This window comes from Sparassis crispa (assembly GCF_003851025.1).
Source record: "Sparassis crispa DNA, contig_000006F, whole genome shotgun sequence".
NCBI classification, from domain to species: domain Eukaryota; kingdom Fungi; phylum Basidiomycota; class Agaricomycetes; order Polyporales; family Sparassidaceae; genus Sparassis; species Sparassis crispa.
The window spans coordinates 1,706,587-1,733,173 of NW_020939753.1; the positions used below are offsets into that span (position 1 = coordinate 1,706,587).

General features: G+C 51.9%; 11 protein-coding genes across 11 annotated transcripts; 7 read left to right on the forward strand and 4 right to left on the reverse strand.

Annotated features, from left to right (window-relative positions):
* Positions 1 to 3,798: 3,798 nt before the first annotated feature.
* SCP_0705850 (hypothetical protein) lies at positions 3,799 to 4,622 on the forward strand (the record flags this gene model as incomplete). The annotated part of the gene is made up of 3 exons (XM_027760510.1): positions 3,799 to 4,035; positions 4,092 to 4,356; positions 4,423 to 4,622. 3 exons carry the CDS (start codon positions 3,799 to 3,801, stop codon positions 4,620 to 4,622), a joined length of 702 nt encoding a protein of 233 aa, XP_027616311.1.
* Positions 4,623 to 5,050: 428 nt separating this feature from the next.
* Positions 5,051 to 7,880, forward strand: SCP_0705860 (hypothetical protein; the record flags this gene model as incomplete). The annotated part of the gene is made up of 4 exons (XM_027760511.1): positions 5,051 to 5,197; positions 5,246 to 5,503; positions 5,945 to 6,208; positions 6,693 to 7,880. The coding sequence occupies 4 exons, from the start codon at positions 5,051 to 5,053 to the stop codon at positions 7,878 to 7,880; spliced, it is 1,857 nt and encodes a 618-aa protein (XP_027616312.1).
* A 2,031-nt stretch (positions 7,881 to 9,911) lies between these two features.
* On the reverse strand, positions 9,912 to 10,349 carry SCP_0705870 (hypothetical protein; the record flags this gene model as incomplete). Its single annotated transcript, XM_027760512.1, has 1 exon — positions 9,912 to 10,349. One exon carries the CDS (start codon positions 10,347 to 10,349, stop codon positions 9,912 to 9,914), a length of 438 nt encoding a protein of 145 aa, XP_027616313.1.
* Positions 10,350 to 10,915: 566 nt separating this feature from the next.
* On the forward strand, positions 10,916 to 14,912 carry SCP_0705880 (hypothetical protein; the record flags this gene model as incomplete). The annotated part of the gene is made up of 11 exons (XM_027760513.1): positions 10,916 to 11,041; positions 11,098 to 11,362; positions 11,426 to 11,521; positions 12,116 to 12,228; positions 12,282 to 12,563; positions 12,615 to 12,663; positions 12,720 to 13,266; positions 13,334 to 13,382; positions 13,436 to 13,625; positions 13,696 to 13,862; positions 13,968 to 14,912. The coding sequence occupies 11 exons, from the start codon at positions 10,916 to 10,918 to the stop codon at positions 14,910 to 14,912; spliced, it is 2,829 nt and encodes a 942-aa protein (XP_027616314.1).
* A 403-nt stretch (positions 14,913 to 15,315) lies between these two features.
* On the reverse strand, positions 15,316 to 15,759 carry SCP_0705890 (hypothetical protein; the record flags this gene model as incomplete). Its single annotated transcript, XM_027760514.1, has 1 exon — positions 15,316 to 15,759. One exon carries the CDS (start codon positions 15,757 to 15,759, stop codon positions 15,316 to 15,318), a length of 444 nt encoding a protein of 147 aa, XP_027616315.1.
* A 729-nt stretch (positions 15,760 to 16,488) lies between these two features.
* SCP_0705900 (hypothetical protein) lies at positions 16,489 to 17,430 on the reverse strand (the record flags this gene model as incomplete). The annotated part of the gene is made up of 2 exons (XM_027760515.1): positions 16,489 to 16,935; positions 17,041 to 17,430. The coding sequence occupies 2 exons, from the start codon at positions 17,428 to 17,430 to the stop codon at positions 16,489 to 16,491; spliced, it is 837 nt and encodes a 278-aa protein (XP_027616316.1).
* A 108-nt stretch (positions 17,431 to 17,538) lies between these two features.
* SCP_0705910 (Retrovirus-related Pol polyprotein) lies at positions 17,539 to 20,867 on the reverse strand (the record flags this gene model as incomplete). Its single annotated transcript, XM_027760516.1, has 5 exons — positions 17,539 to 18,184; positions 18,350 to 18,710; positions 18,905 to 19,055; positions 19,245 to 20,662; positions 20,774 to 20,867. 5 exons carry the CDS (start codon positions 20,865 to 20,867, stop codon positions 17,539 to 17,541), a joined length of 2,670 nt encoding a protein of 889 aa, XP_027616317.1.
* Positions 20,868 to 21,086: 219 nt separating this feature from the next.
* SCP_0705920 (hypothetical protein) lies at positions 21,087 to 21,796 on the forward strand (the record flags this gene model as incomplete). Its single annotated transcript, XM_027760517.1, has 3 exons — positions 21,087 to 21,212; positions 21,269 to 21,533; positions 21,597 to 21,796. 3 exons carry the CDS (start codon positions 21,087 to 21,089, stop codon positions 21,794 to 21,796), a joined length of 591 nt encoding a protein of 196 aa, XP_027616318.1.
* A 1,461-nt stretch (positions 21,797 to 23,257) lies between these two features.
* SCP_0705930 (hypothetical protein) lies at positions 23,258 to 23,872 on the forward strand (the record flags this gene model as incomplete). Its single annotated transcript, XM_027760518.1, has 2 exons — positions 23,258 to 23,606; positions 23,673 to 23,872. 2 exons carry the CDS (start codon positions 23,258 to 23,260, stop codon positions 23,870 to 23,872), a joined length of 549 nt encoding a protein of 182 aa, XP_027616319.1.
* A 649-nt stretch (positions 23,873 to 24,521) lies between these two features.
* SCP_0705940 (hypothetical protein) lies at positions 24,522 to 24,701 on the forward strand (the record flags this gene model as incomplete). Its single annotated transcript, XM_027760519.1, has 1 exon — positions 24,522 to 24,701. The coding sequence occupies one exon, from the start codon at positions 24,522 to 24,524 to the stop codon at positions 24,699 to 24,701; it is 180 nt and encodes a 59-aa protein (XP_027616320.1).
* An 84-nt stretch (positions 24,702 to 24,785) lies between these two features.
* On the forward strand, positions 24,786 to 26,198 carry SCP_0705950 (hypothetical protein; the record flags this gene model as incomplete). The annotated part of the gene is made up of 1 exon (XM_027760520.1): positions 24,786 to 26,198. One exon carries the CDS (start codon positions 24,786 to 24,788, stop codon positions 26,196 to 26,198), a length of 1,413 nt encoding a protein of 470 aa, XP_027616321.1.
* Between the last annotated feature and the right edge of the window lie 389 nt (positions 26,199 to 26,587).

The window sequence follows — 26,587 nt, forward strand, 5'->3', positions numbered from 1 at the left end:
CCCTAAGCTCGAACGGTCTGAGCCATTGAAGATTTCGGGTTTTCTGAAACCAAGTTCCTTCTGACTGACATGGTGACGACTTTCATCCATGGTAATGGTAGCCACTGGTGGAACGCCAACTGTTATGATTGGTGCAAGAGTCGGTTGTGGTAAAGGATTCTGGACAGGGGGGTTCTAAGGGGTGTCTGGTCTTTCTCCTCGATAAGAGATCGGTATACCGCTGTCTGCGATATGTAGCAATACAAGCTCTCCAACATTATGGAGTAGAGTTGCTTCGTAGTCACCACCTGGGTGGTCAATGTGTTGATCTGGTCTGATGAATAAAGGTCGTCCATTTAAAATGTGTACGTTCCTCTGTGCGTCCCACTCTGCCTGAGATGGGAGAAGATCGATGTACTGCTTAGGAAGAGCAGTCGGGTTGATAAAGTTCAAATCCAGTGTGGATAAATTCTTCTGTGTGACCTACGTCTACACGTAGACTGCACACTGTCCTCAACTAAGTGGGTTCGTTCGTCGTCGGCTAACAAGCACGTAGAGTGTCTTCTGTCTTCAAACTGATACACCTATCTTGCTGATTGCTCGAGTGATTACCTCAGCCTCCTCGGCCTATTGGTCTCTCGGACAGACCCCTCTCCGAAGATCAGTGATCAGTCTATCCCTTCAGCTGCCTCGATTACAGAGTAATCTCAAACGGCGCTTTAGCAATCAAATCAGATGTATCGTTCAGCCTTCGAGGTTCGGTCCGGTCGGTAGTTCGTTGTTAGACTTTGGGAAGTCACAAAGAGTAATAAGATCTCGACCTAATGTTACGCTGCAGCGAAACACGAGCGTCTAGTCGAGTTGTTACGAGACAAGGTCTTAGTCTAAGACACAAGTCCGTTCAAGTGACACTTCTGGCGATGTCCTCACACTGAAGGTCGATCAGAGTTCGTTCTTATGACTTGTAGTAGCTGTCTGCTACTAACGGTCGATCTTAGTCAAAGGCAAGTGAAAAGCTGGTTTAATGGTAACCAGGTCGAGATGGGGATCCAGCTCGACGAGGTCGTCTACTTATACAAAAGGTATCCGCAGTACTACACAGTAATACGAGATCGTTCATTGGCTAGATAAGGTGAAACGATGTCTGGGCAAAGTAACAGCGAGGAAGTAATATGTATGAGAAAGCTGAGTAAGATTGTGAGAGATAATCAGTATTAATGGGGATAATGAGTCATGTATCAGAACGAGGTAAAGATGAGGCATACAGGCACGTCTTGCATGCGCGATAAGAAGAAGGTCCGGAGTTGGATCCGGTGTAACCCTAGACTAGGGGTTCTGGACATCTGGGTAAAGAATTGGAGGTTGCGCTCCGATGAGTCACATATTGGATCACGTGGTTTGGTAACGTAAAGGGAACAAGGAAAAGAAAAAGAAAAGACGCGCCACAAGTGAGGAGCGTTGTAACAAAACTGGTCATCCGAGGATACGCTGAGCATGCATACCCAGCATTTCTCGCAGGAAATCTTGAATAAACCCTAGCATAGGTCTTGTTTTCTGCAACACCGTCAACCCAAATTTGGCATTCGCGTAGGGCACCATCGCGCGCTCCCCGCTGCAGTGTTGCAGAGTCATGAAAGCCATACAGTGTACTGTGTCTTTCTCTCTTTACCACTTGTTAGAAATTAACTGGAATGCTGTGGTTGTTAGGTTGTATGTAAGTGCACATCAGAAAATTAAGTACTATCTAGTGTAACAGCTTAATCTTAGGGTTGTTAGTTGAGGGTAATCTGAATAATCAGTTCCTGTGGATTAGACAACACAGTGATCTATCAATTTTGGTAGTGCTCGCCCCAAATCAACATTGCACCTTGCATTCTGCGACACTGCACGACGGTGCCCTACGCGAACACCAAATTTGGGTTGACGGCGTCGCAGAAAACAAGACCTATGCTAGGGTTTATTCGAGATTTCCTGCAAGAAATGCTGGGTATGCATGCTCAGCGTATCCTCGGATGACCAGTTTGGCCAGCCATCCTATAGCGTTCTCCTCCTCTTGTTCGGCTATCCTTTTACAGTAATTTTCACTCAATCAGGTAAGTCTTATAAAACATTTATCACATAATCTCCTAAAACATGAACGTAGGATAAAGGAGTGAGAACGCTATAGCGATGGCTGGTTTTAGGAGCCTGCAACGAAACACACATTAAACCTGTAGACCCTCCTCTATATGAAAATTTTACACCCTAACCCTACTCACATCGCTCACAATGGCAATATTATCTAACCAACCCTGCCGAGCGCTCTGAGACTCTGGCGGCATGTGATTAGTTAACAGTGTACATAAGGAAAAGAAAGGGAGTTAGGCACTCTAAACACCCTCTATCGGAAACCTAAAGACGAATATCCATATATCCTAGAAACTCCTATAAATCAACCCTTGTGACTGCCACTTGAACCATGTTGATAAAAGAGCCAAATCAATATTGATTCCAAATAAACAAGTGCCTCGCATAATTACGCGACAAACGCGCACCCACAGAATATTAAAGCAGAGATGTAGGGCCATCATGAACGAGAGGACGATGACCATGCCAACCTCACCCTACTGGCTACCCCCCTTCCATCTTACCACAAAACCTCCATGTGATGAACCGCTGCTGCCCCCCAATCCAATCCTAAAGTCAATCCAAGGCCTATATGTTGCACTACCACACCCGTCCGACATAACACCCCTGGGGGAGATCTGCCCACGACCTGACACATGTATCTCCAGTAGACCCCTTATTGAATTCTTTGCTGATACACTTACCTTATGGATCGACAGGCCACACCAAATCTCTACCCCATCTACTCCATGGATAGTTGTCTTCCCAACATATTGACTCATTGAAATTGGATCCCTGGTTAAAGTCCACCCCTTGGGGAAAGGGACCATCACAGAGATATGTTATGTCGGGACTCACAACATCACTCTCAAGATTCTTGAAATAACATGCAGCGAAATGATATATATCTCCATCAAATATGATTGGATGAGCATCTTGGATGCTGAAGTATCGCACTTTCGAAAATGCAAAGCACAAAACCCCCGAGTGGCCCGGGCCACTTAACATGGCTTCCGAACAGCACGTGTATGCACCTCCTACCCTCATGTACCAGACACTCGTCTAACACCAACAAATAGAGACTATACTCACCCACGATACCTAACTTGTTGTACCAGCCTGTATACATGAATCAATCCTACTTCTGAGGCCCTGTAACTCTGTGAACCATCTTGTCAACAACTGCAAAATGGCTCCTATGTGGCATTAGGAGAAGTCGTGAACACTGTCTGCTGGCCGGTGACTAGATTTTAGTTCCGTCGCAAGCCGAAAAGAAGGAGTACGAGCAGAATCAAGTCCGCATGGGGTCTGAGATGCAATGAAGGAGAAGAGTCTATTCCAGAGGTATGAGGTGGGTGGCCCAAAAATGTAGCTAGAAAAATCTCTGTAGTCACAATAATCGCTGGAAAATGCGTCGGGGTAAAATCGCACTGCTCTAAGGAGAACGCTGAAATGCAGAAATGCAAGACTGCCCAGAAAATGCACAAATGCAAGACTGCCGAAAGATGCACTAACTGGATGGGATGGAAATGTGAATGAGGCTTTTGCAAGCATACCTTCCGGGACGGTGGTTCTACCCCCACCTCTTCCCCCGCCATTATACTTAAACTGGTCCTGACCTTTTCCTGCCCTTCCGATACTGCCCGCATCTGCTTAACAATCACTCCGCTGAATCACTACCCATCATACCATATCTCGCAATCCTGTCCCCTCATGCTCCTACTCAATCCGAGAGGTCATCCATCACTGGGCCTGCCTGAGCGCCTGATAAACACCCGCTCGCCTCGGAGGCATATCTCCCATCCTGAACTCAATCTCCCATCTATGGACACCAGTGTCATCCTTCACAAATACACTCTCACCGAAGCTCTTCTTCGCATTGAGATCTTTACCAAGCCCTTTGACCCGATCCTGTGGAAAGCATGGGCAGTCCGAATGCACATCCTGCTGGTGAGGCTCCTGCGAGCATATGTCCCTTCGCTGTCCGGTCCTCACATGTCCCTCAGGTCTTCATGGTCCAAGCCCAGTCTGAAGCAGCCAGCGTGAGGATCATCCTACCCCTTCCACGCGATATTCCTGTCCTTGCCCAAGTGGAAATACATCTTGTGACAGCTCGCACCATGGAAGCTGGCTGTTGGATGGTCCCTCAGATTGCTAACCACCTTCCTGCTGTCATTCCTCGTGGTTTGACTGCACACATTCTGTACGATGACCCCGCTGTCCACGAGGACTTCGGTTTGGGTCACCCACCGGATGGTCTCTCTGACATTGGTGTGCAGTCATCCTGTCCCCATTTCCCTGGGATCGCATTTCTTAGTTCTGCTATATTGCCATCAGGAACCTTGCACCTTTGGGTTGAGACATTGCGCAATGCGGCCCGCGAACTGTATGATGTCATGCGCAGGATCACTGGTAGATGCGAGTTGGCGGATGGTACTTTGAGGCAGTTGCAGATCATAGTTGAGGAGTTAGAAATAGCATTCGGGCTTGTAGCATTCCCTCCTCCGATAACCAGCTTCCAATTGCTGTCGGACTAGGGTCTGTTGTGTAGCACTCTGTGGTATCTCCAAAATGTGAGACCTCTTCGCGGACACGATTCCCACCTCAGCGCGCTATACGTCCCTTCATCTTCTCAACACTTCAAATACTGACCACCCTCGGTCAGGGTACCTGGGCCCCCCATACAAGAATGAGTCGCGGGTACCACACGACATCAGATTGTGCCCGCAAGATTGTCTCAGTTCGACGCTAAATGAGGTTCTCTCGGTTGGCGCCCCACGAGTATTACTAGTCGGGCGCCTCAGAAGACCGGCCCTTCATCACGCACCCTGCGAGACTGGCACAGGCGCCCAGGCATGCAGCATGAAGAAATGCATGCAAGTAGTGCCCACAGTCTCACGTGTGGTTCCCTTGCACGCAGGGCACCTTGTACCCCAGCCTACAACCCTGGACAATCCGCGCTGAGATGGCTCAACCCTTCGATGCCTGCATTATTGCTGAATACGATGTGTGCAATGCCATAGCAAATGTGAATCATCATTTTGCAAAGGCTGATGAGTCCGGAGGAGATGAGGTGCAGAAGGCGTGGATCGGTGAGCTGTCCCACCTAGTGGTGAGTGTCTCAGTATCCTCGCTGTCTGTTTTTGACCCTCGCTTCCAGGTCCTCACCGCCTTCGGGGAGTCAGATTTTGATCCGAGGGAGGTCAACAAGATATGCACGACCTTCGTCGACGTCGTCTTGTATGCGCGCATGCAATCATTCACCAGTCTGCATCTTCTGGACCCATCCCAAGAGGAGGCCGATGCTGTGATGACCCGGCTGGCACTGGGCCAGGACTTCTTCGCTGCGCTCAAATGTCGTGCGGCCCAGCCTGCATTGATTCACGATCCCGGATGCGAGGCATGCCAGGAAACTGAGGTAGATTGCATCTTCAGCACCTCCGAGAGAGGCGCTTGTGCCAGGTGCCAGGCGAGAAGGTGCAGGTGCACCTATGCGAAGCAGAGGTCAAAATCCCAAGGTGCGCCCACACTTCTACCCTGCAGATTGCTCTCTCTCACTACTACCTTCCAACTAGCGACTTCCGCAAACACGGGCAGATCACTGGGGCCACAGATGAAATGATCCTGCGGGAAGAAGGCTGCCTCCTTGGGTGCCCGCAGTCACATTGCGGAGTCATCCTCTGCCGCGAGTGCAGCTCCCATCATCAGCTGTGGCCCCTATGTCGATGTGCCCCCTATGCCTCGCCATCACCACGATGTGCTTGCTCGTGAGTTGCAGAAAGGGCTCCTGCAGGACCTGGATGCTCGTATCACAAGCCTGGAAGAAGAACAGGACTGACTCAAATGCGACAACAACAAGGCGACTGCTCTCCTCAACAAGCTTCGTGGCACTCCCGCCCCTGCTGGTGGTGCTGATGACCTCACCGTTCATGTCAATGGCTTCGAGACTGTGCTCTATTTCATCCGAGAAAGGCAGGGTCGGGTCGCCACGGATGTTATCACTGTCGCGAATGCGCTGCATCAGGCTGGAGTGACGATCCTGGCTTTGGGTGTGGAGGAACACGACTCCAATGTGGATAGTGTGCCCGGGGGTGAAGCTGAAGATGATGACGGGGACGCGAAGGTCTGAGCGGAATCATTTCCTTTACGGTCTTTCACTGTATTAGTATTACGCCCCGCGATCGAGCTGTAGTTATATTGTTGCCACTCCGCATTCCCTGGAATTGTGAGTTTCCTCCTGACAGCATGTGCAGGGCACGGGCATGTGCTTCAGGGTGCATGCGTGTGCCCATATAGCTTCCGGCCTCCTGGGAACTTCTGCGCATCGTGTTTATTTTCATCCCTTTAGCCATATCTCGCACTCTCCTCCCTTCACATTATGTCATCGGAATATCCTGACCTCCAACTGAAGGACTATGCAGTCTTCATTTTCGGCCTGGTGACTGAGATGAAGGTCTCATGCACACAGGATCGCGGATGGGCTGAGGGGCTAAAAGATTGTATCGTGCATCGCGCCCTATTGCTATTGACCATCCAGGACTGACTGTGGTCCTCTTCCAAAATGCCAGGAGCGTGCGAGGGCTATGCATGCTTATTTACTTGCTAAGGGATCGGAAGTCCCCCTCACTCTGGATGGACGCGCTGATATCCGGGACGTGTTGGCAGCATACGACTCCCTCATGGCACCCGCGCCGGCCTCATCAACCTCGAAGAAACAGGGAAAGGCGAAGAACTGCCCACGACTGCCCCTCCCATCTGGTGCCAAGGTTCCGACTTTGGGCATGCACAGTAAGCCCACAATCATGTCACCCATTCCTCAACCTGCCCTTATGGGGTCCACTCCATGCACCGTACTGCCTACATTGAACCTCGAGATGGGCAGTGCTCATCTGATCGATCGCGCATCTGGCATTCAGTACATGCCTGACATCGCTACAATCACTGGTGGGCCGTCCTTGCAGAGTCGCCAACCATCTCCACTACCGATCGGATCGATCGCGGGAGATGAGTGTCCGGTGAAGCGTCGTGCTGCCTCCCCACAGCTGGATCCCATGGTGATCGATGACCTGCTGACAATTCACACCGCGGCGTCGGCCATGCCTCCCCCACCACTTCAGATGAGTGCACCCTCACACTCCCAAGCTGTCACTGCAGGTTTGATGGATGAGCCGTATGCCCGCCCCTCTCCTTGTGTCACGGCTGCACTTCCCAGGCGCTCATCCGATCATTCCCTTAGTCGACAGGCTTCCGCGCGGTCCCTTCACATCGCGTCATCCCCAATTGAGCGCAGTGGGTCCCAAGGTAGCTATGGCAGTCTGATGCTCCCAGCCATATCTCTTGATGATTCGCCCTGCCCTCCAGCTTTTCACTCTCACTTTGCCGACATTCTCCCCACGAGCTTCCAGTCCATGCAACCGGGCGAGCAGATCGCGATGCTGGAAGTGGCACTCCATCGCAGCTGGCAGTGCACGTGTGCACTTGAGGACAGCCAGCATGTTATGCGCTCCCAGCTGGATGCCATCATGGGTGCCCTCGGGGGCAATCCCATCGCGTTCGCCACCCAGTTTGGGGTGTATGCCACTCGTGTCAATGCGATCCTGTCTAAGCAGCGCGAGCTGAGCCAGAGTTTGGCCGAGTTGGAGGAACGTGTCAGCGGGCTGGAGGGTTCAGATGCAGAGTTCCCCTCGGAGAAGGAAGATGAGGTCATCCATAGCATCTCCACAGGTGCCTTCGACCCCAGTATGGATTCACGTAGCGGTGGGGACGAAGGGCTCAATTTTGACGAGGAGAATTAGGGGCTGCAAGGTGAAGAGAATGCGAGGCCTCGGAAATGCATCAGCCGACTTGTCGCAGTAGTATACGATATCTTTGTTGTGTTCCGCGAAACTCGCTTCTGTGGTTATAACTTGTACAATATTCACTGGATCAAAATGGAGCGTTCTCAAGGAATCTCATAATCAATTAAAAACAAGGAGTAAAATTCTTGAGGAGATAAACTGGAATGGATACATGCTGATGTCAAGGCTCATCATCTGATCCTGCAGTGCTGTCCGTCTCATCTGTATCAGACAATGGGGTGAAGTGGAGATCGGCACGGGTTCGGTACTTGTAAGGTATGATGCAGAATGCTGCAAACCATAGCTGAGACACCGCACCATCCAGTTCCGCGAGGATATACGATCCTCCCTCAGTTCATCGAATGACTACCATGGGTCCCAAGTAATGTGGCTTTGTCTTACGATTGAGCTCCATGTTAATTCGGGAGTTTTGAACCAGCACGATATTACCCTGCTTGAAGTTGTAGGACCTAATGGTCCTATGAAACTCTTGTGCGAACTGCTCCATGGACTTGTATCTTGCTCTGATGACACGCTCCCGTACCCCCACCAGGTCCTCTTCCCATTTTTGGAGCTGACACACCCGGTGTGCTAAAAGTTCAATTTGAGTCATCTGTACACCCTCATATGGAACCAGGTAAGTTGCTTCCGCGATGTCGAAGGGGAACAGAGGCTCGGTTCCATGTGCCATGTAATATGGGGAGTATCCTGTAGATCGCTGAATCGTGATGCGCTCTGCCCAGAAAACTGCGGGCATGACTGTAGGCCACTTCCACTTGTCTCCCAGACACGTTTTCATTGCAGCCTCGCACACATCCAGATGTCAGCATTCCACAAGCCCATTTGCCTGGGAGTTGTATGGGGAAATTCGGATATGATGAATCTTGTATTGCTGAGCCAAATAGTCTAGTGCCTAGACAAAAGTGGAGCCGTTATTGGTGACAATTTCCGCAACTGCCCCCCAGTGACAAAGGATTTCTTCAAAGGTGAATGCGCCAAGGGTCCGCCCATTCTCCTGTTGGAGCATTCGCCATTTGGGATATGATGTAAGTGAGCAGCATGCTTGTACGATATATCAGTACCCTCCTGCCCGTGGCATGAGCATCGTGTTCATGTGCACCTTGTGAAAGAGTGCGGAAGGAAGCACAACCGTTGGTGAAATGTGCACCTTCATCATCTGGCGGACCTGGCATTCGTGGCATGTGCCCATGCACCATCGTACATCCTGGTCTAAGAGTGGCCACCAAAAGCATTCCAGCAAGCGTGTCCGCACCGTGAAAATTCCCTTGTGGCCGAGGTCATCATGCACCTGTCAGATAAGTGTGTAGCGTCTTCCCTCATTAACAAATAGTTTGTGCCTGCTGCTCAGGTCCTTTCACCAGAGATTCCCATCCCTGAGGAAGAAGTCTGATGCATATCTGAGGAATTGATGGCGTTCCTAGTGTATGGCATGGGTATCGCCAACCCACATGGGTTGTAAGTATGGGTATCCATGGGTATGGGTGTGGGTCAGCAGTGAGTAACCCATGGAAACCCATGGGTCATCTTATGGGTTTGTTATAAACATAGGGTTCCAGAAGTGTGGTGATAACATAACTGTACAGTACCTCTATTAGGTAATTCAAACCTGATATCACACACAGCTCAGAAGACCCATCTCATCACTCTAATAGCATGGCAGGTAATGGCACAAAGACTTGCCTGCTATTGTACTATGACTCTCACACTGCAACCCATGGAATACTCATGACGGGTCTCGACCCATACAGACCCATAGCTGACCCATACCCAACCCACATAAACCACATACCCATGTGATGGGTATGGGTTTTCCGTGGGTATGGGTGTGGGTATATTTTGTCAGACCCATGGAATACCCATGCTAGACACTAGGCGTTCCTTCATTGGCACACTCATAGCAACCTCGGGATCACATAGAAAATCGCGGACTTTGAGAATGCGTGCATTCCTAGCCATGGCCTTTATCATTCACGGAATCTCGACATCTTCCGGGGCCGAGGTGTAGACTGCAACATCTGGTGTCCTAGCACTCAAGCCAGTCAAGACAGTCCCTGGAGCACAGGCATGCCGCCACCCTTCACACATTATCCCGGAATTTGCGGCATCAATAGTGAAGGCATTAGCTTCATCTAACCACTGCTCGAAGTCATCATCCTCCTCGGGGTCTTCGTTTGCGCGGGGGTGATGTGATAAACCGTCAGCCCCAGTGTGGCGTGAACCTGGTACGTGTACGAGGCGGAAGTCAAATAGTAGGATACCAGTGATCCAACGGTTGATTGTAGCATTGGGTTGGATGTTGGGGTTATTTAGCATTCCTTTGATGTATTTCACGTCGACTTCTATGACCAGGTTTGCGACCCCAATGACGTAGATCCGAACTGTGCGGTGACGTGATTGTTGTTCCATCGCAAGCCGGAAAGGAGGAGTACGAGCAGAATCAAGTCCGCATGGGGTCTGAGATGCAACGAGGGAGAAGAGTCTATTCCAGAGGTATGAGGTGGGTGGCCCGAAAGTGTAGCTAGGAAAATCTCTGTAGTTGGAATGATCGCTGGACAACACGTCGGACTAAAAATCGCACTGCCCTAAGGAGAACGCTAAAACGCAGAAATGCAAGACTGCCCAGAAAATGCACAAAACACAAGACTGCCCAAAGACACACCAATTGGATGGGATGGGAATGGAAAATGAGTCTTTTCGCAAGTGTACCTTCCGGGACGGTGGTTCTCCCCCCTCCCCTTTTTCCCTGCCATCATACTTAACTAGCCCTGACCTTTCCTGCCCTCCTGATACTGCCTGCATCTGCTTAACAATCGCTCCGCTGAATCACTGCCCATCACGCCATATCTCGCAATCCCGTCCCCTCACGCTCCTACTCATTCTGAGGGACCTTCCATCACCGAACCTGCCCGAGCACCTAATAAGGACTCGTCCATCTCGGAGGCATCTCCCATCCTAAACTCAATCTCCCATCCATGGACACCAGCATCATCCTTCGCAAATACACCCTCGCAGAAGCTCTTCTTCACATTGAGATCTTTACCGAGCCCTTCGATCCAATCCTGTGGAAAGCATGGGCGGTCCAAATGCACGTCCTGCTGGTGAGGCCCCCACGAGCATGTGATCCTTTGCTGTCTGACCCTCACATGTCCCTGAGGTCCTTATGGTCCAAGCCCAGTCTGAAGCAGCCAGCGTGGGGATCATTCTACCCCTTCCGCGCGATATCCCTGTCCTGGCCCAGGTGAAAATACACCTGGCAACAGCTCGCACTGTAGAAGGTGGTCATCGGATGATACCCCAAATTGCGGATCACCTTCCTGCAGTCATTCCTCATGGTTTGACTGCCCGCATTCTGTATGATGACCCTGCTGTCCGCGAGGACTTTGGTTTAGGGCACCCACCGGATGGTCTCCCTGACATTGGTGCGCGGTCGTCCTGTCCCTATTTTCCTGGAGTCGTGTTCCTCAGCTTTTTATCGCCATTAGGAACCTTGCGCCTTTGGGTTGAGACATTGTGCAATGCAGCCCGCGAACTGTATGATGTCATGCGTGGAATCACTGGTAGACACGAGCTGGCAGATGGTACTTTGAGATGGTTGTGGATCACAGTCGAGGAATTGGAAGTAGCGTTCAGGCTTGTAGTGTGCCCTCCTCCGATAACCAGCTTCCAACTGATGTTGGACTAGGGGTCGGTTTGTGTAGCACCCTGTAGTATCTCCAAAATGTGAGACTGCTTCCCAGATGTGATTCCCACCTCAGCGCGCTCTGCGTCCCTTCATCTCCTCAACACTTCAAATACTGACCGTCCTCGGTCAGGGTACCTGGGCCCATACACAAGAACGATCCGCGAATACTACACGATGCCAGACTGGGTGCGTGACATTGTCTAAGTCCGCCACTATACGAGATCCTCTCAGTCGGCGCTCCGCCACTTAATCCAGCGCTCCGCGAGACTTCTTGGTCAGCACTCCGTGCCACTGGCGCTTCATCTGCCATTCCGCAGTACTGACTCTAGTGCCCGGTCTTTCAGCACGAGTAGATGTTTGCACATAGCACCCGCAATCTCATGCGTGGGTTCTGCGCACCCTCGGGTCGGTTGCCTGTAGTATAGCCCCCCCCCTTTTTCACGATTTCCCACTGAAATGGCTGAAGTCTCCACTGCTTGTATTATCGCAGAGTACGACCTCCGCGACGCTGTGGCACAAGTCCAAGGTCATCTCGCTAAGGGAGATAGGTCCGCACAAAATGAGGTGCAGCAGGTGTGGACTCATGCGCTGTCTGAGTTGGTGGTCCGTATTCCATCTTCTTCACTGTCCACCTTTGACCCCCTTTTTCCCATCAGGGTGTCCTGGAGGCTCACTTCAAGACCCTCACCGACTTCAGGGAGTTGGATTTCAATCCCCGGGAGATCGACGCAATTTGCACAGCGTTCGTGGACGTGATCATTCATGCCCATGCGCAGTCGTTTCCCAGTGCTCTCCTTCTGGAGCCTTCACAAGACGAGATCGATGCCACCATGGAGCGGCTCGCGCTGGGCTGTGATTATTTCACCGAGGTTGAGCGTCGCACTGTGCCACCTCCATCGATCCACATTCCCGCTTGTGATGCCTGTCAGATCGCTGAGGTGGATTGCGAGTTTGGCACCTCCGCATGAGGGTCCTGTGCCAGATGTCAGGCACGGAGGTGCAGGTGCACATATGCAAAGCAGAGGGCGAAATCCCAAGGTGCGTCCAAGCCGATATCTCCTTGATCACGCTCTCACTAATTCCTCCCCCACTAGCAACGTCCACCTGCACTGCGGGATCACCAGGACTGCAGACGAAGCGATCCCGTGGCAAGACGGCTACCGCCTCGGGAGCTTATCGTGCAGCAGAATCATCATCTGTGGAGGACGCAGGTCCTGTTAGAGGCCACGTCCCGTATGTCGACATACCACCCATGCCTCGCCCTCACCACGATGTGCTCATTCGCGAGTCACAGAAGGACCTACTGCAAGACCTCGAGGCTCGCATTATGAGTTTGGAGGAGGAACAGGAGCGTCTGAAGCGGGACAACAACAAGGTGACCGCCCTTCTGAACAAACTTCGCAGTGCTCCCACATCTGCCGCCGATCCTGATGACCTCGCCACCCGCGTCAATGGCTTCGACACTGCATTGTACTACATCCGCCAGAAGCAAGATCGGATGGCTGCCGACTTCGCGACTATGGCAAATGCACTCCGCGGAGCCGGGGTGACCGTCCCCACTTTGTATGCAGAACAGCCCGACTCAGATGCAGACAATGAGGTTCCGGCTGGGTCGGAGGAGAATGACGATGATGAAGAGGTGTAGATACTGCGTTCGCATAACGTCACCGCTTGTATTACTATTATTCCTGGCCTCTGAGCTGCCCAGATATTGTCCCCGCCCCACACTCGATAGAATTGCGAATATTTCTGGGGGGGTGTGTGATCAGCGCGACGGGGCGCTTCTACCCGCGTTCTCGTGCCTATACAGATTCTGGGCCTCCTGGGAATGTCGGCCACATGTGTTCCTTTTCAGCCCTTCAACCTCATCTCCCAAAACTCCTCCACCCACACCATGTCGGAATTCGCTGGCCTGCAAATGAAAGACTATGCAGTGTTCATCATGGAGCTCGTCGCAGCGATGAAGGTCCCATGCATGTGGGATCGCGGATGGGCTGAGGGTCTGAGGGATCGCATTGTACATCGCCATCCCTCTCCAGTATTCAAGGGTTAAGCTATGGTGGATTCCAGATATGCAGGAGCGTGCGCGGGCCATGCCCGCACATTTAACCGTGGAGGGGTTCAAGGTCCCCCTTACACTCGAAAGCTGCACCGAAATCAAAGATGCATTGGCTGCGTACAAGTCCCTCATGGCGCCCCTGGCTGCATCATCTATGTCCAAGAAAGAGGGGAAGAAGGTAATCCGCCCATGACCCATCGCTCCACCTGCTCCAAAGATTGCAACTTCGGGTACTCGCAGCATGCAAAGTACCAAGCCCGCGATCGCATCGCCCCTCCCGCAGCCTGCGTTGACTGTGTCCACTTCCCAACCGATGCATCTCGCTTTGAACCACGAGATGGGGAGCGCAGGTTCAATCGATCGTGGATCTGTCATTTCGTCTGCTGCCATCATCGGTACAGCTCCTGTTGCGCCATCCGCGCAGAGTCGCCACCCATCTTCACTGCTGATCGGATCGATCAATCGTGAGGAGCATCCAGTGAAGCGTCGCGCCGCCTCTCTGCCAACCGATCCGATGATGATTGATGACCCGGCGCCGATCCGTGCAGCATCGTCCATGCCTCCCCCTCAACTTCAGATGAGTGCGCCCTCGCACTCGCAATCCATCATGGCCGACATGATGGACAACAGGTACTCCTGTCCCATGCTGCGTGTTACCGCTACGCTTCCCAGATGCCCGTCTGACCACTTCATCAGTCGCCAGATGTCTGTGTGGTCCTTGCACATCGCGCCATCTCCCATCGAGCACACCGGATCGCAGGGAAGTCACGGTAGTCCAAGTGTCCCTGCCATATCTCTTGATGACCCACCACGCCACGCGACTTTTCATTCGTATTTCACGGACGTTCTTCTGGCCAACTTCCGTTTGCTGCAGCTGACCGAGCAGATCGCGACACTCGAGTCCGCGCTTAGGCGTAACTGGCAATGCACACGGGCGCTTAAGGATAGCCAACATACGATGCGCTCGCAGCTCGATGCCATCATGGGTGCACTCGGCGGCGACCCCGCTCTCTTTGCCACTCGCTTCGGTGTCCTCGCCACTCGCGTCGACATGGTTCCTGCCCATCACCATGAGGCGATGCAGGGATTGCTCGAGTTGGAGAAATGCGTCAGGGATTTGGAGGGGTCGGATGACGAGTTTCCCTCTGAGGAGGAAGACGAGGTCGTTCATAGCATATCGACGGACGCAGAAGGGGATGAACATATCAATTTCGATGGGGAAGATTAGGAGATGCAAAGCGAAGGATGGGAGATGCGAAGCGAAGGGGATCATTGGTCCAGGTGTTTGTGGTAGTGTACGATAGCATTGTGGGGTTCCGCGCAACTCTGTTCTGTTATTATGACTTGTACAATATTCATGGTGTCAGAATGCAGTATTCTCAATAGGAATGTCATGATCAATTAAACAAAGATTAAAATTTTTGTTCAAACAGCTGAAACGGGTACATGCTGACATCAAACCTCATCATCCGATCCAGCAGTGCTGTCCGTCTCATCGGTGTTGGACAATGGGGTGAAGTGGAGATCGACACGAGATCGGTACTTGTAAGGAACAACGCGGAAAGCTGCAAAACATAGCTGAGATACCGCACTGTCTGGTTCCGCACGAGGATGTACGATCCCCCCTCGGTTCATCGAACAACTACCATGGGTCCCAAGTAATGCGGCTTCGTCTTGTGGTTGAGCTCCATATTAATTCGAGAATTTCGAACCAGGACTATATCGCCCGGCTTGAAGTCATAAGACTTGATCGTCGCATGAAACTCTTGCGCAAACTGCTCCATCAACTTGTACCTTGCTCGGATGACATGCTCACGTACTTCCTCCAAGTCCTCTTCCCGCTTTTGTAACTGACGAGCCCGGTGTGCCAAAAGTTCAATCTGGGTCATCTGTACACCCTCATATGGAACCAGGTACGTCGCTTTTGCGATGTCGAAGGGGAACAATGGTTCGGTCCCATGTGCCATGTAATATGGGGAGTATCCTGTAGATCGCTGAATCGTGATGCGCTCTGCCCAGAAAACTGCGGGCATGACTGTAGGCCACTTCCGCTTGTCTCCCAGATACGTTTTCATTGCAGCCTCGCGCACATCCAGATGTCAGCGTTCCACAAGCCCATTTGCCTGGGAGTTGTATGGGGAAATTCAGATATGATGAATCTTGTATTGCTGAGCCAAATAGTCTAGTGCCTGGACAAAAGCGGAGCCGTTATCAGTGACAATTTCCGCAACTGCCCCCCAGTGACAAAGGATTTCTTCAAAGGTGAATGCGCCAAGGGTCCGCCCATTCTCCTGTTGGAGCATTCACCATTTGGGATATGATGTAAGTGAGCAGCGTGCTTGTACGATATATCAGTACCCTCCTGCCCACGGCATGAGCATCGTGTCCATGTGCGCCTTGTGAAAGAGTGCAGAAGGAAGCACAACTGTTGGTGGAATGTGCACCTTCGTCATCTGGTGGACCTGGCATTCGTGGCATGTGCCCACGTACCATCGTACATCCTGGTCTAGAAGTGGCCACCAAAAGTGTTCCAGCAAGTGTGTCTGCACTGTGAAAATTCCCTTGTGGCCGAGGTCATCATGCGCCTGTCGGATAAGCATGTAGCATCTTCCCTCATTAACAAATAGTTTGTGCCTGCTGCTCGGGTCCTTTTGCCAGAGGTTCCCATCCCTGAGGAAGAAGTCCGATGCATATCTGAGGAATTGACGGCGTTCTTTTATTGGCACACTCATAGCAACCTCGGGATCACGTAGAAAATCGCGGACTTTGAGAATGCGTGCATTCCTAGCCATGGCCTTTGTCATTCACGGAATCTTGACGTCTTCCGGGGCCGAGGTGTAGACTGCAACATCTGGTGTCCTAGCATTCAAGCCAGTCAAGACAGTCCCCGGAGCACAGGCATGCTGCCACCCTTCACACATTATCCTGAAATTTGCGGCATCAATAGTGAAGGCATTAGCTTCGTCTAACCACTGCTCGAAGTCATCGTCCTCCTCGGGGTCTTCGTTTGCGCGGGGGTGATGTGATAAACTGTCAGCCCCAGTGTGGCGTGAACCTGGTACGTGTACGAGGCGGAAGTCAAATAGTAGGATACCAGCGATCCAACGGTTGATTGTAGCATTGGGTTGGATGTTGGGGTTATTTAGCATTCCTTTGATGTATTTCACGTCGACTTCTATGACCAGGTTTGCGACCCCAATGATGTAGATCCGAACTGCGCGGAGAGCGCGAAAGAGACCATACAACTCGACCTTCGCTTGTGAGTATCACAACTCGCACTCATTCCAAGTGATGGATCCGAAACGGTTTGGGCGTCGCTTCCCATCTTCGCCAAGTTAGAAAAGGACAAAACCGACAGCAATGTTTGACGAGTCGACCGCGAGGATAACGATGCGCAATGATGCATAATCAATGGGAACCAATGCCCCACAGGACTGTACAGCCTGTTTTATCTGCGCCATGGCTACGTCCTCCTCGTTGCCCCAACTGAACTCTGTCTCCTTATGCATCAGGGTAGTCAGAGGCTGCACCATCTTTGCATAATCTTTGATAAAGACCCGAACGAGACCGCAGGTCCCAAGAAATCCACGGACTTCTGTGACAGTCGTACATGCTGGCCAATCGACAATCTTCTGTATATGAGATGGCAAGGGCCACCGACCTTCGTAGTTGTACAACCCGCCAAGGTATTCAAGTTCCGGTCTGCAGATGTTGCATTTCTTTCCCGACAGCGTCGCATCGGCCATCTCCAGACGATGAATCACGTGGTTGACATTCTCTGCATGCTCCCAGATGAAGCGACGTATTCCGGAGTTCTGGGGGATGACTTCATATCCTCTGTCAGACGTCTCGTATCATGTTGTCCCATTCTTTACAGGGACGTTGTCGATGTAGGGAATCGTAACATGTGGTATCTCATCTTGTAAAATGAAGGTCACATCGCCATGCATGATCTGGACTGAGTTGGTATACCCCATCGGAATGGTGGTCAGGCGGAGTGCTCCGAGCAGGCTCTGGAAGGTCGTCAGGTCATGAGAGTCCGGGTGAAGAGTCCTTTGGTCGAATGCAATGAACAGGTCGAAGCTCGCATAGCAAAAGCATCCACCAAACGCCTCCGCTATATCCTCAATCTGCGGTGGTGCTGCCGAATCTCGAATCACAATGGCACTTAGTGGCTGGAGATCATGTACCAAACGTAGTGACTTCCCATCCTTCTTCAGGATGCAGAACCAGTGTGATCGGTAGGATGAGTTCGATGGCTCATATACACCTGATGCGATTTTATCGCGAATGACTTGAATAACTTGCTCGCGGATTCCCGGCAGAAGAGGAATGTTGCGCAATGCCCAAGGGACATGCTGCTGATAGGGAATTCGGATCGGTTTGAAATATTCATCGCTAAATTTCCCTTTTTCGGACTCATCCCAGGCGAATGCTTGCTCATGGAGATAGAGGATGTGATCGAACAGCTTCACCTCCTCCTCCCAGAGAAACCCATCACTGTTGATGTTAAGGTCCCGCCGTCATTCCTCTGTATAACATGATCCGCCAACAAAGTCTGGTGGGTGAAAGGGGAGTGATGGGAGATTCTGCATGGGGTCGCGGGGAATGCACCGCATGATCCGGAACTCATCTGTCAGTATTCCTGGAACAGGCTTGACGCACTTATCAACCTTTTCATATTCATAACCGTGGACTACGGCCTCGTGCTCTATCTGGAATGCGCCAGGGGCCACTGCAGGTGTGGTCACACCACTGGCTGCTCCGATACTGCAAAAAGATGAGGAAAGGGTATAAAGAACGTGGGGCTCTTCAATTTGCAATGAAACGATCCGAGGAAATAATTCTTCAGAGGAAGAGAGGGAGGAAACCGAAGCCGCAAAGGACGAGAGAGAGGGAAACAAATTCATAGAGGAAGAGAGAGAGGAGAATGCAGCCATAGAGGAAGAGAGAGAGGAAACCGAAGACGCTGATTCTGGAATATGGGGAACTCTACCATCCACAAGGGACCGCTTCCCGATGTGTCCTGTCATTTTAAGAGTATCGCTAGCATGCTGGTGCCTGTTCATTGTGGACCCTCCTCAGATCAAGCCCGACTCCTCGAGTCTTGAAAACCCATTCCTGGAAGTGGCGTTGGCCGTGGCCTTGGGCGATGCTCATGAGTGGGAAGTGTGACTACTTGACGCGTGTTAGGGTCGCGCAGAGTAATGTGTTGCTCACCATTGGTAAAGTCGAGTGTTTTGCATGCCGTCAAGGTAAAGAACAGCCGGCCCAAGAGTACCTCGAATGGGGCATCATTTAGAACATGGGCCTGAAGATACAGCTCCATCTCGCTGAATCCAAATTGAATGTTAGTGAGGTGTCCGAGCATCTGGTTGATACCCATGTTAGCCGATTCCATGTTGAGTGTTTTCTCGGACTACAGTGCAGACCTGATGCATTCCCAGATGTCCCGTCACATTGCGATGATCTGTGAGCCTTGGTCAAGGATACATTCCGCTGATTCCTTGCCTTCAACCAGGGTGTCAATTGCTCGCAATGGAAGAGAATCGTCAGCTACCACGAGTGGTCCACCGCCGTCGCTCACATCCACTAAGAGAGCCTTCGCAACCTCCTCGCCATCCGCAGCCTTGAAGCTTCCCATCATCGCTACTCGCTTCACAGTAATCTCCTCCTTCTCAAGCTTGCAGATCTCTGGGCACAATGCCATCAGTTCCCGATGTGTAAGCGAGATGCGGACTTCATTTTGGATGCGCTCGAATATATCCTGCACATTCACCTTGTCTTCCACGGGCGTCTTATAGCTGTATTGCATAGTGCGGTTTCCTGCAGATGGTAGAGATGCCTTTGCGCCTCCTCTGGGCGCCGCAGATGGATCTGATGCCGGCTTGAGAATCGACGCGGGGACCTGGGAGGCCGGAACACCAGGAGGACACTTTGCAGACTTCCCCGCGGTGCTGTCATCAAACTGAACTGTCTTTTTCTTCAGAGCCACATTGGCTTCTAACACTGACATTGCGGAGTCATCAAGACATTCCTCAATGTACACCAATGATGGTTCCTTGGGGTTAAGTGCCTCCTTCATGATCTCCCATAGGCTGACCATATGCGGAGGCTGGTCATGTCCATCCCTGGAAACGTTGGGCGGAGGCGCTGCAGACGGCCCCGGACCATCACCGAAAAGGTTCCTCGGAGACATATCATGCCACACATCAACGCATTCTGCCATGCTACGTCCTGGTAGGTCACGAGGAACGAACTGCCCATTCGGGAGAATGATCCTACTAAGCGCATCACGATTAATTTTCCGCACCCTGATGTAGTCCTCGATGCATGGACAGTTTCGCATGAAATGGTCAATGGCTAGACAGAAGTTACAGGCATGCAGAGCTTGTGGAAGAGGGTTTTGTGTGACTGCCACCTGAATGTTGGCCTGTGTTACCAGTGCCTGTCCCCCTCCCGATGTTCGCATTGCTTGCTGCAACATGTTCGCTAGAAACTGCATCGCATCCGTCTCATTCCCCTCCAACTTCACCATCCCTGTGCTCAGCTTCGACACAGCCACAGCGCTCGATGCACTCCCACTCCCACTGAGAATGTGCTGTGCTGCGGAATGGACTTTCGATATTGCATACAGATTGTCCGGGTTCTGATCGGGAACCTTAATCGCCAGTCGATTCTTGATAGCATGTAAGGGGGACGCTTCGAATCCCTCAAGGTACAGCCGGTCCCGCTCATAGGTCGATAATTGACCCCTGGACAATAAGAACAATGTGACGTGAGTAAAGTCCTGATAGTACTGTCCCTCCTCCGTGCTGACATGATTGTTGTTCCGTCGCAAGCCGGAAAGGAGGAGTATGAGCAGAATCAAGTCCGCATGGGGTCTGAGATGCAACGAGGGAGAAGAGTCTATTCCAGAGGTATGAGATGGGTGGCCCGAAAGTGTAGCTAGGAAAATCTCTGTAGTTGGAATGATCGCTGGACAACACGTCGGACTAAAAATCGCACTGCCCTAAGGAGAACGCTAAAACGCAGAAATGCAAGACTGCCCAGAAAATGCACAAAACACAAGACTGCCCAAAGACACACCAATTGGATGGGATGGGAATGGAAAATGAGTCTTTTCGCAAGCGTACCTTCCGGGACGGTGGTTCTCCCCCCTCCCCTTTTTCCCTGCCATCATACTTAACTAGCCCTGACCTTTCCTGCCCTCCTGATACTGCCTGCATCTGCTTAACAATCGCTCCGCTGAATCACTGCCCATCACGCCATATCTCGCAATCCCGTCCCCTCACGCTCCTACTCATTCTGAGGGACCTTCCATCACCGAACCTGCCCGAGCACCTAATAAGGACTCGTCCATCTCGGAGGCATCTCCCATCCTAAACTCAATCTCCCATCCATGGACACCAGCATCATCCTTCGCAAATACACCCTCGCAGAAGCTCTTCTTCACATTGAGATCTTTACCGAGCCCTTCGATCCGATCCTGTGGAAAGCATGGGCGGTCCAAATGCACGTCCTGCTGGTGAGGCCCCCACGAGCATATAATCCTTTGCTGTCTGACCCTCACATGTCCCTGAGGTCCTTATGGTCCAAGCCCAGTCTGAAGCAGCCAGCGTGGGGATCATTCTACCCCTTCCGCGCGATATCCCTGTCCTGGCCCAGGTGAAAATACACCTGGCAACAGCTCGCACTGTAGAAGGTGGTCATCGGATGATACCCCAAATTGCGGATCACCTTCCTGCAGTCATTCCTTATGGTTTGACTGCCCGCATTCTGTATGATGACCCTGCTGTCCGCGAAGACTTTGGTTTAGGGCACCCACCGGATGGTCTCCCTGACATTGGTGCGCGGTCGTCCTGTCCCTATTTTCCTGGAGTCGTGTTCCTCAGCTTTTTATTGCCATCAGGAACCTTGCGCCTTTGGGTTGAGACATTGTGCAATGCAGCCCGCGAACTGTATGATGTCATGCGTGGAATCACTGGTAGACACGAGCTGGCAGATGGTACTTTGAGACGGTTGCGGATCACAGTCGAGGAATTGGAAGTAGCGTTCAGGCTTGTAGTGTGCCCTCCTCCGATAACCAGCTTCCAACTGATGTTGGACTAGGGGTCGGTTTGTGTAGCACCCTGTAGTATCTCCAAAATGTGAGACTGCTTCCCAGATGTGATTCCCACCTCAGCGCGCTCTGCGTCCCTTCAGCACGACTGGACACTCCTCTCATCTGGGCCGCCCGTACAATCTGAGTTAAGTCAGACTGCATGTAGTGATGGTCATCCTCTGCCCCCAGGTACAATGCAATGACTGCAGTCTTGAACTGCTCATAGGTCTCTCATTCCGTCACACCCATCCAAAGATCTGCCTCGTCCAACGAGATGTACTTGCAGGCTGCTCGGATTTTTGCATCGTCATCCAACTGTGCTCACATTGCCAAGTCTTCAAGATCAGCGAAATATCGCATCAAGGCTCACAGGGATCCATTAAAGGTGGGTGCCGTCGAGTGACCACGTGCCAGCATTGAGACTGGTCTGGGGGCAGGTTCCTGGTCTGCCATGGCTATTGCTTCTCGGCATTGTGGTGATAGAGTTGGGGATGGGGGATGAGACAGAATGAGTGAGACATCCTCTGGGAGTGATGAAAGGGGAGACAATTTGTGAGATCTCGAGGAAGAGGGAATCGGAAGATGGGGGTCAACAAATGGGTTCTCTGAATCGTCGAAGTCGATAGGTGGTCGGTATGCAAAATTGTCAGGAAGTGGACCCGTGAATGCTGGGGACCCTGGAGTTGGCAGCTGGGAAGCTGCCAAGGTAAGCTCCTCTTGGAGCAATCTGGAAGCAAGGCAACTACTCCGCCATGTCACACGAAGACCCCTCGCAGTGGGCTCCAGTTGACTAGATTTTAGTTCCGTCGCAAGCCAGAAAGAAGGAGTACGAGCAGAATCAAGTCCGCATGGGGTCTGAGATGCAATGAAGGAGAAGAGTCTATTCCAGAGGTATGAGGTGGGTGGCCCAAAAACATAGCTAGGAAAATCTCTGTAGTCGCAATAATCACTGGAAAATGCGTCGGGGTAAAATCGCACTGCTCTAAGGAGAACGCTGAAATGCAGAAATGCAAGACTGCCCAGAAAATGCACAAATGCAAGACTGCCGAAAGATGCACTAACTGGATGGGATGGAAATGTGAATGAGGCTTTTGCAAGCATACCTTCCGGGATGGTGGTTTTACCCCCACCTCTTCCCCCGCCATCATACTTAAACTGGTCCTGACCTTTTCCTGCCCTTCCGATACTGCCCGCATCTGCTTAACAATCACTCTGCTGAATCACTACTCATCACGCCATATCTCGCAATCTCGTCCCCTCATGCTCCTACTTAATCCGAGAGGTCATCCATCACTGGGCCTGCCTGAGCACCTGATAAACACCCGCCCGCCTCGGAGGCATATCTCCCATCCTGAACTCAATCTCCCATCTATGGACACCAGTGTCATCCTTCACAAATACACTCTCACCGAAGCTCTTCTTCGCATTGAGATCTTTACCAAGCCCTTTGACCCGATCCTGTGGAAAGCATGGGCAGTCCGAATGCACGTCCTGCTGATGAGGCTCCTGCGAGCATATGTCCCTTCGCTGTCTGGTCCTCACATGTCCCTCAGGTCTTCATGGTCCAAGCCCAGTCTGAAGCAGCCAGCGTGAGGATCATCCTACCCCTTCCACGCGATATTCCTGTCCTTGCCCAAGTGGAAATACATCTTGTGACAGCTCGCACCGTGGAAGCTGGCTGTTGGATGGTCCCTCAGATTGCTAACCACCTTCCTGCTGTCATTCCTCGTGGTTTGACTGCACACATTCTGTACGATGACCCCGCTGTCCACGAGGACTTCGGTTTGGGTCACCCACCGAATGGTCTCCCTGACATTGGTGTGCGGTCATCCTGTCCCCATTTCCCTGGGATCGCGTTTCTTAGTTCTGCTATATTGCCATCAGGAACCTTGCACCTTTGGGTTGAGACATTGCGCAATGCGGCCCGCGAACTGTATGATGTCATGCGCAGGATCACCGGTAGATGCGAGTTGGCGGATGGTACTTTGAGGCAGTTGCAGATCGTAGTTAAGGAGTTAGAAATAGCATTCAGGCTTGTAGTGTTCCCTCCTCCGATAACCAGCTTCCAATTGCTGTCGGACTAGGGTCTGTTGTGTAGCACCCTGTGGTATCTCCGAAATGTGAGACCTCTTCGCGGATACGATTCTCACCTCAGCGCGCTATGCATCCCTTCACCGGCCGCCCGATCTAAAAATAGCAACGACAACACTGCATGAACAGGAGAACGATGATGGCCACTCTCCTGCACCTCATCCAAACTGACATGATGACACCCACTCTCCAGGATGTGAGAGAACACCAGACTGCAGAGATACACGATTGACTGCCACAAACTCACAAGCTAAGTCCCATCCACCCCGGACCCTTTGCATATCCCTGATGATGATGCCTTATAGCATGAGGCAGTCGAGCCTCTACACGTGCGCTGACAGAACAGCTCAGCAACTGCATATGCCGTGGAAGAACGGTCCTCAGAGTCAGTAAACAAATACTTGCGCAAATCCCCAACAAACGACACTTCTCTCCAATGACTCACTGCACATGCCAGCAAACAGCTCTTCTAGCAGCAGCCTGCCAAGAAAAATGAGCTCTAATGAACCAGGAGGAAATTGGTAGATAAAACTGCTCTAGTAACTTCACACCTAATGAAAAACCACAGATCTGGAAGCTATGTTGCAGCCGCTGCTGTTGAAATTCTCCAAAGTTGGCCGTCATGCCCACAAGGCAGCCACTATGGTGCAGGACAAGCCTGGTACTGGTGAGGGCAAAACTGCGACTGTGACAACGACTTCCCTGCAGCCACTGCATATGCCCGCGACCCCAGCCTCCATATCAATAATCGCTAACATGACCACCATTGCACAACCCTTGGCACCTAGTCAGATCGACAGCATGCCCCCTCACAATGCCTGAGTGACCCCCCATCTTTCGTCGGCAACCCTTAGGACCTCCGGAGCATACAATGCCCCGGGACTAGATAACATCTCACTGGAAGAGATGCTCGTCAAGATCCAAGGACTCACAAAGATGCAACAACTGAAGGCACTCGAGACGCTATCCAAGTATGTTGACTCCCAAGTGGAGCAGCTGAGACAATCCCAGATGAGCATCTCTGGGCCGATGGGTCCCGCTCTACAGATGACCACTGACACTCGCGCTAACCACCAGACCCCTGGAGGAACTGAGCTGCACAACCAGGGCATAGCCAAGTGCAACAGAAGTATTGAATGTGCTCTCGAGGAACAACCTCAGCCGCAGCATGCTCCGCACCTAACACTGTGTGACGAAGTGGAGATGTGGGAACAGATGGAGCATCTCATCCCTGATGACCAGCTACTGGTCGAGCCTGCCACCCCTACACAGCAGATTGGACCGATGCAGAAATCTGCGGAGTACCAGACCAACGGCGATGTCTCCCTGATGACTCCCTCCCCCCTCTCCCAATCTGACGACTCTTTCCTCCCCTCGTCCCCCACCGAGGAATGCATGCAGAGGGACCCCCACCGCCTCATCCCCCACCAGCCGAAAACTCCACTCGAGAGCATCTCCACTCTTACCAGTACCCAGATACCCAACACTGTGCCTGCCCCAAATGCTCCAACCGTGGTGCCAATGAGGAATGCTCTACGTGCCATGGCGGAGAAAGTGGACATGTCGCACCCATGTACAGGACGTTTCCTCAATGCGCTAAAGGATTCCACCCATGCCGATCTCATTTCCCAGATCACTGCAGCTAACCAGCAGCCGGTGCAACCAGAGGCCGAAGCTGATGGCAACACGCAGAACGATGCATCTCGCACAGATCTTATAGCCCAGATTGCCGCTCTTGCCCAACACCAAACACAACTGCAGGCTACTGCTACCCCGAACACTCCAGCCCTGACTCTCATGCCGACACCAGCGGAAGGCTTCCCAGACATCTACAGTCACCAACCATACTTCTTCATAGATAACTTGACGAGAGACCTCCTGGACACCTGGAGCAAGCACGACATGGCCCGTATCGCCATTATGCTGCTGGGCTCCAGTGTGAACGATCAAATTCTTCAACCTTACCTGACGATGAAGATCGCAAGGGCTCTAGAACGCGCACACCAGATCCCCAAAGTAATGATGATGAGCCCACGTCCCCTCTACGACTCTAAACTCATCAACGACACCCCGTACTCCTTCATCGCTTTCAACATGATGAAGTCCCAGAAGAAGGACATTGTTACCCAGTACTGTTACCTAACCCCCGAAGTCTCCTTCATCGCAATGGACTTCATCTGGAAGGTGCCACAGTATGTCTGCACCTTTGCAGGCTTCACCAATCATTCCTTCCAGGACATCCCGAAGCTCATTCTCAACTGCCTCGTCAACCTGCAAAGCATTCAACATTTCCTCAGTGTGGTCGGCTATGATGCGTGAGGCCAAAAGCAGATGGATGACGTGTTCTGCTCGATCCAGATCTGCACGGTTGATGTTCGCGGTGACCTGGGTGAAATCTCAAAGGCCTACAACATATACATAGACATCCCCCCGATCAATCTCGAGCAATGGAACAGATGGCACAGCTTCGTTATCAGCCTCACATTCAACACACAGTGGCAAGGCACTGGTTGTGCACTCCCTCCTCACCGCTGCTCTTACTGTCATGGTGCTGACCACACCCTCGACATGTGCCCGTTCCCTACCCTCCCCGGATGGTTCGAGCCTCCGAACAGTGACATGATGTGCAAACAAGGCAGCACGCAATGTCGGCCGGGGCGTGGTGCCTATCGCGGTTTCTCTCATGGGCGCAGATATGACAATCACCC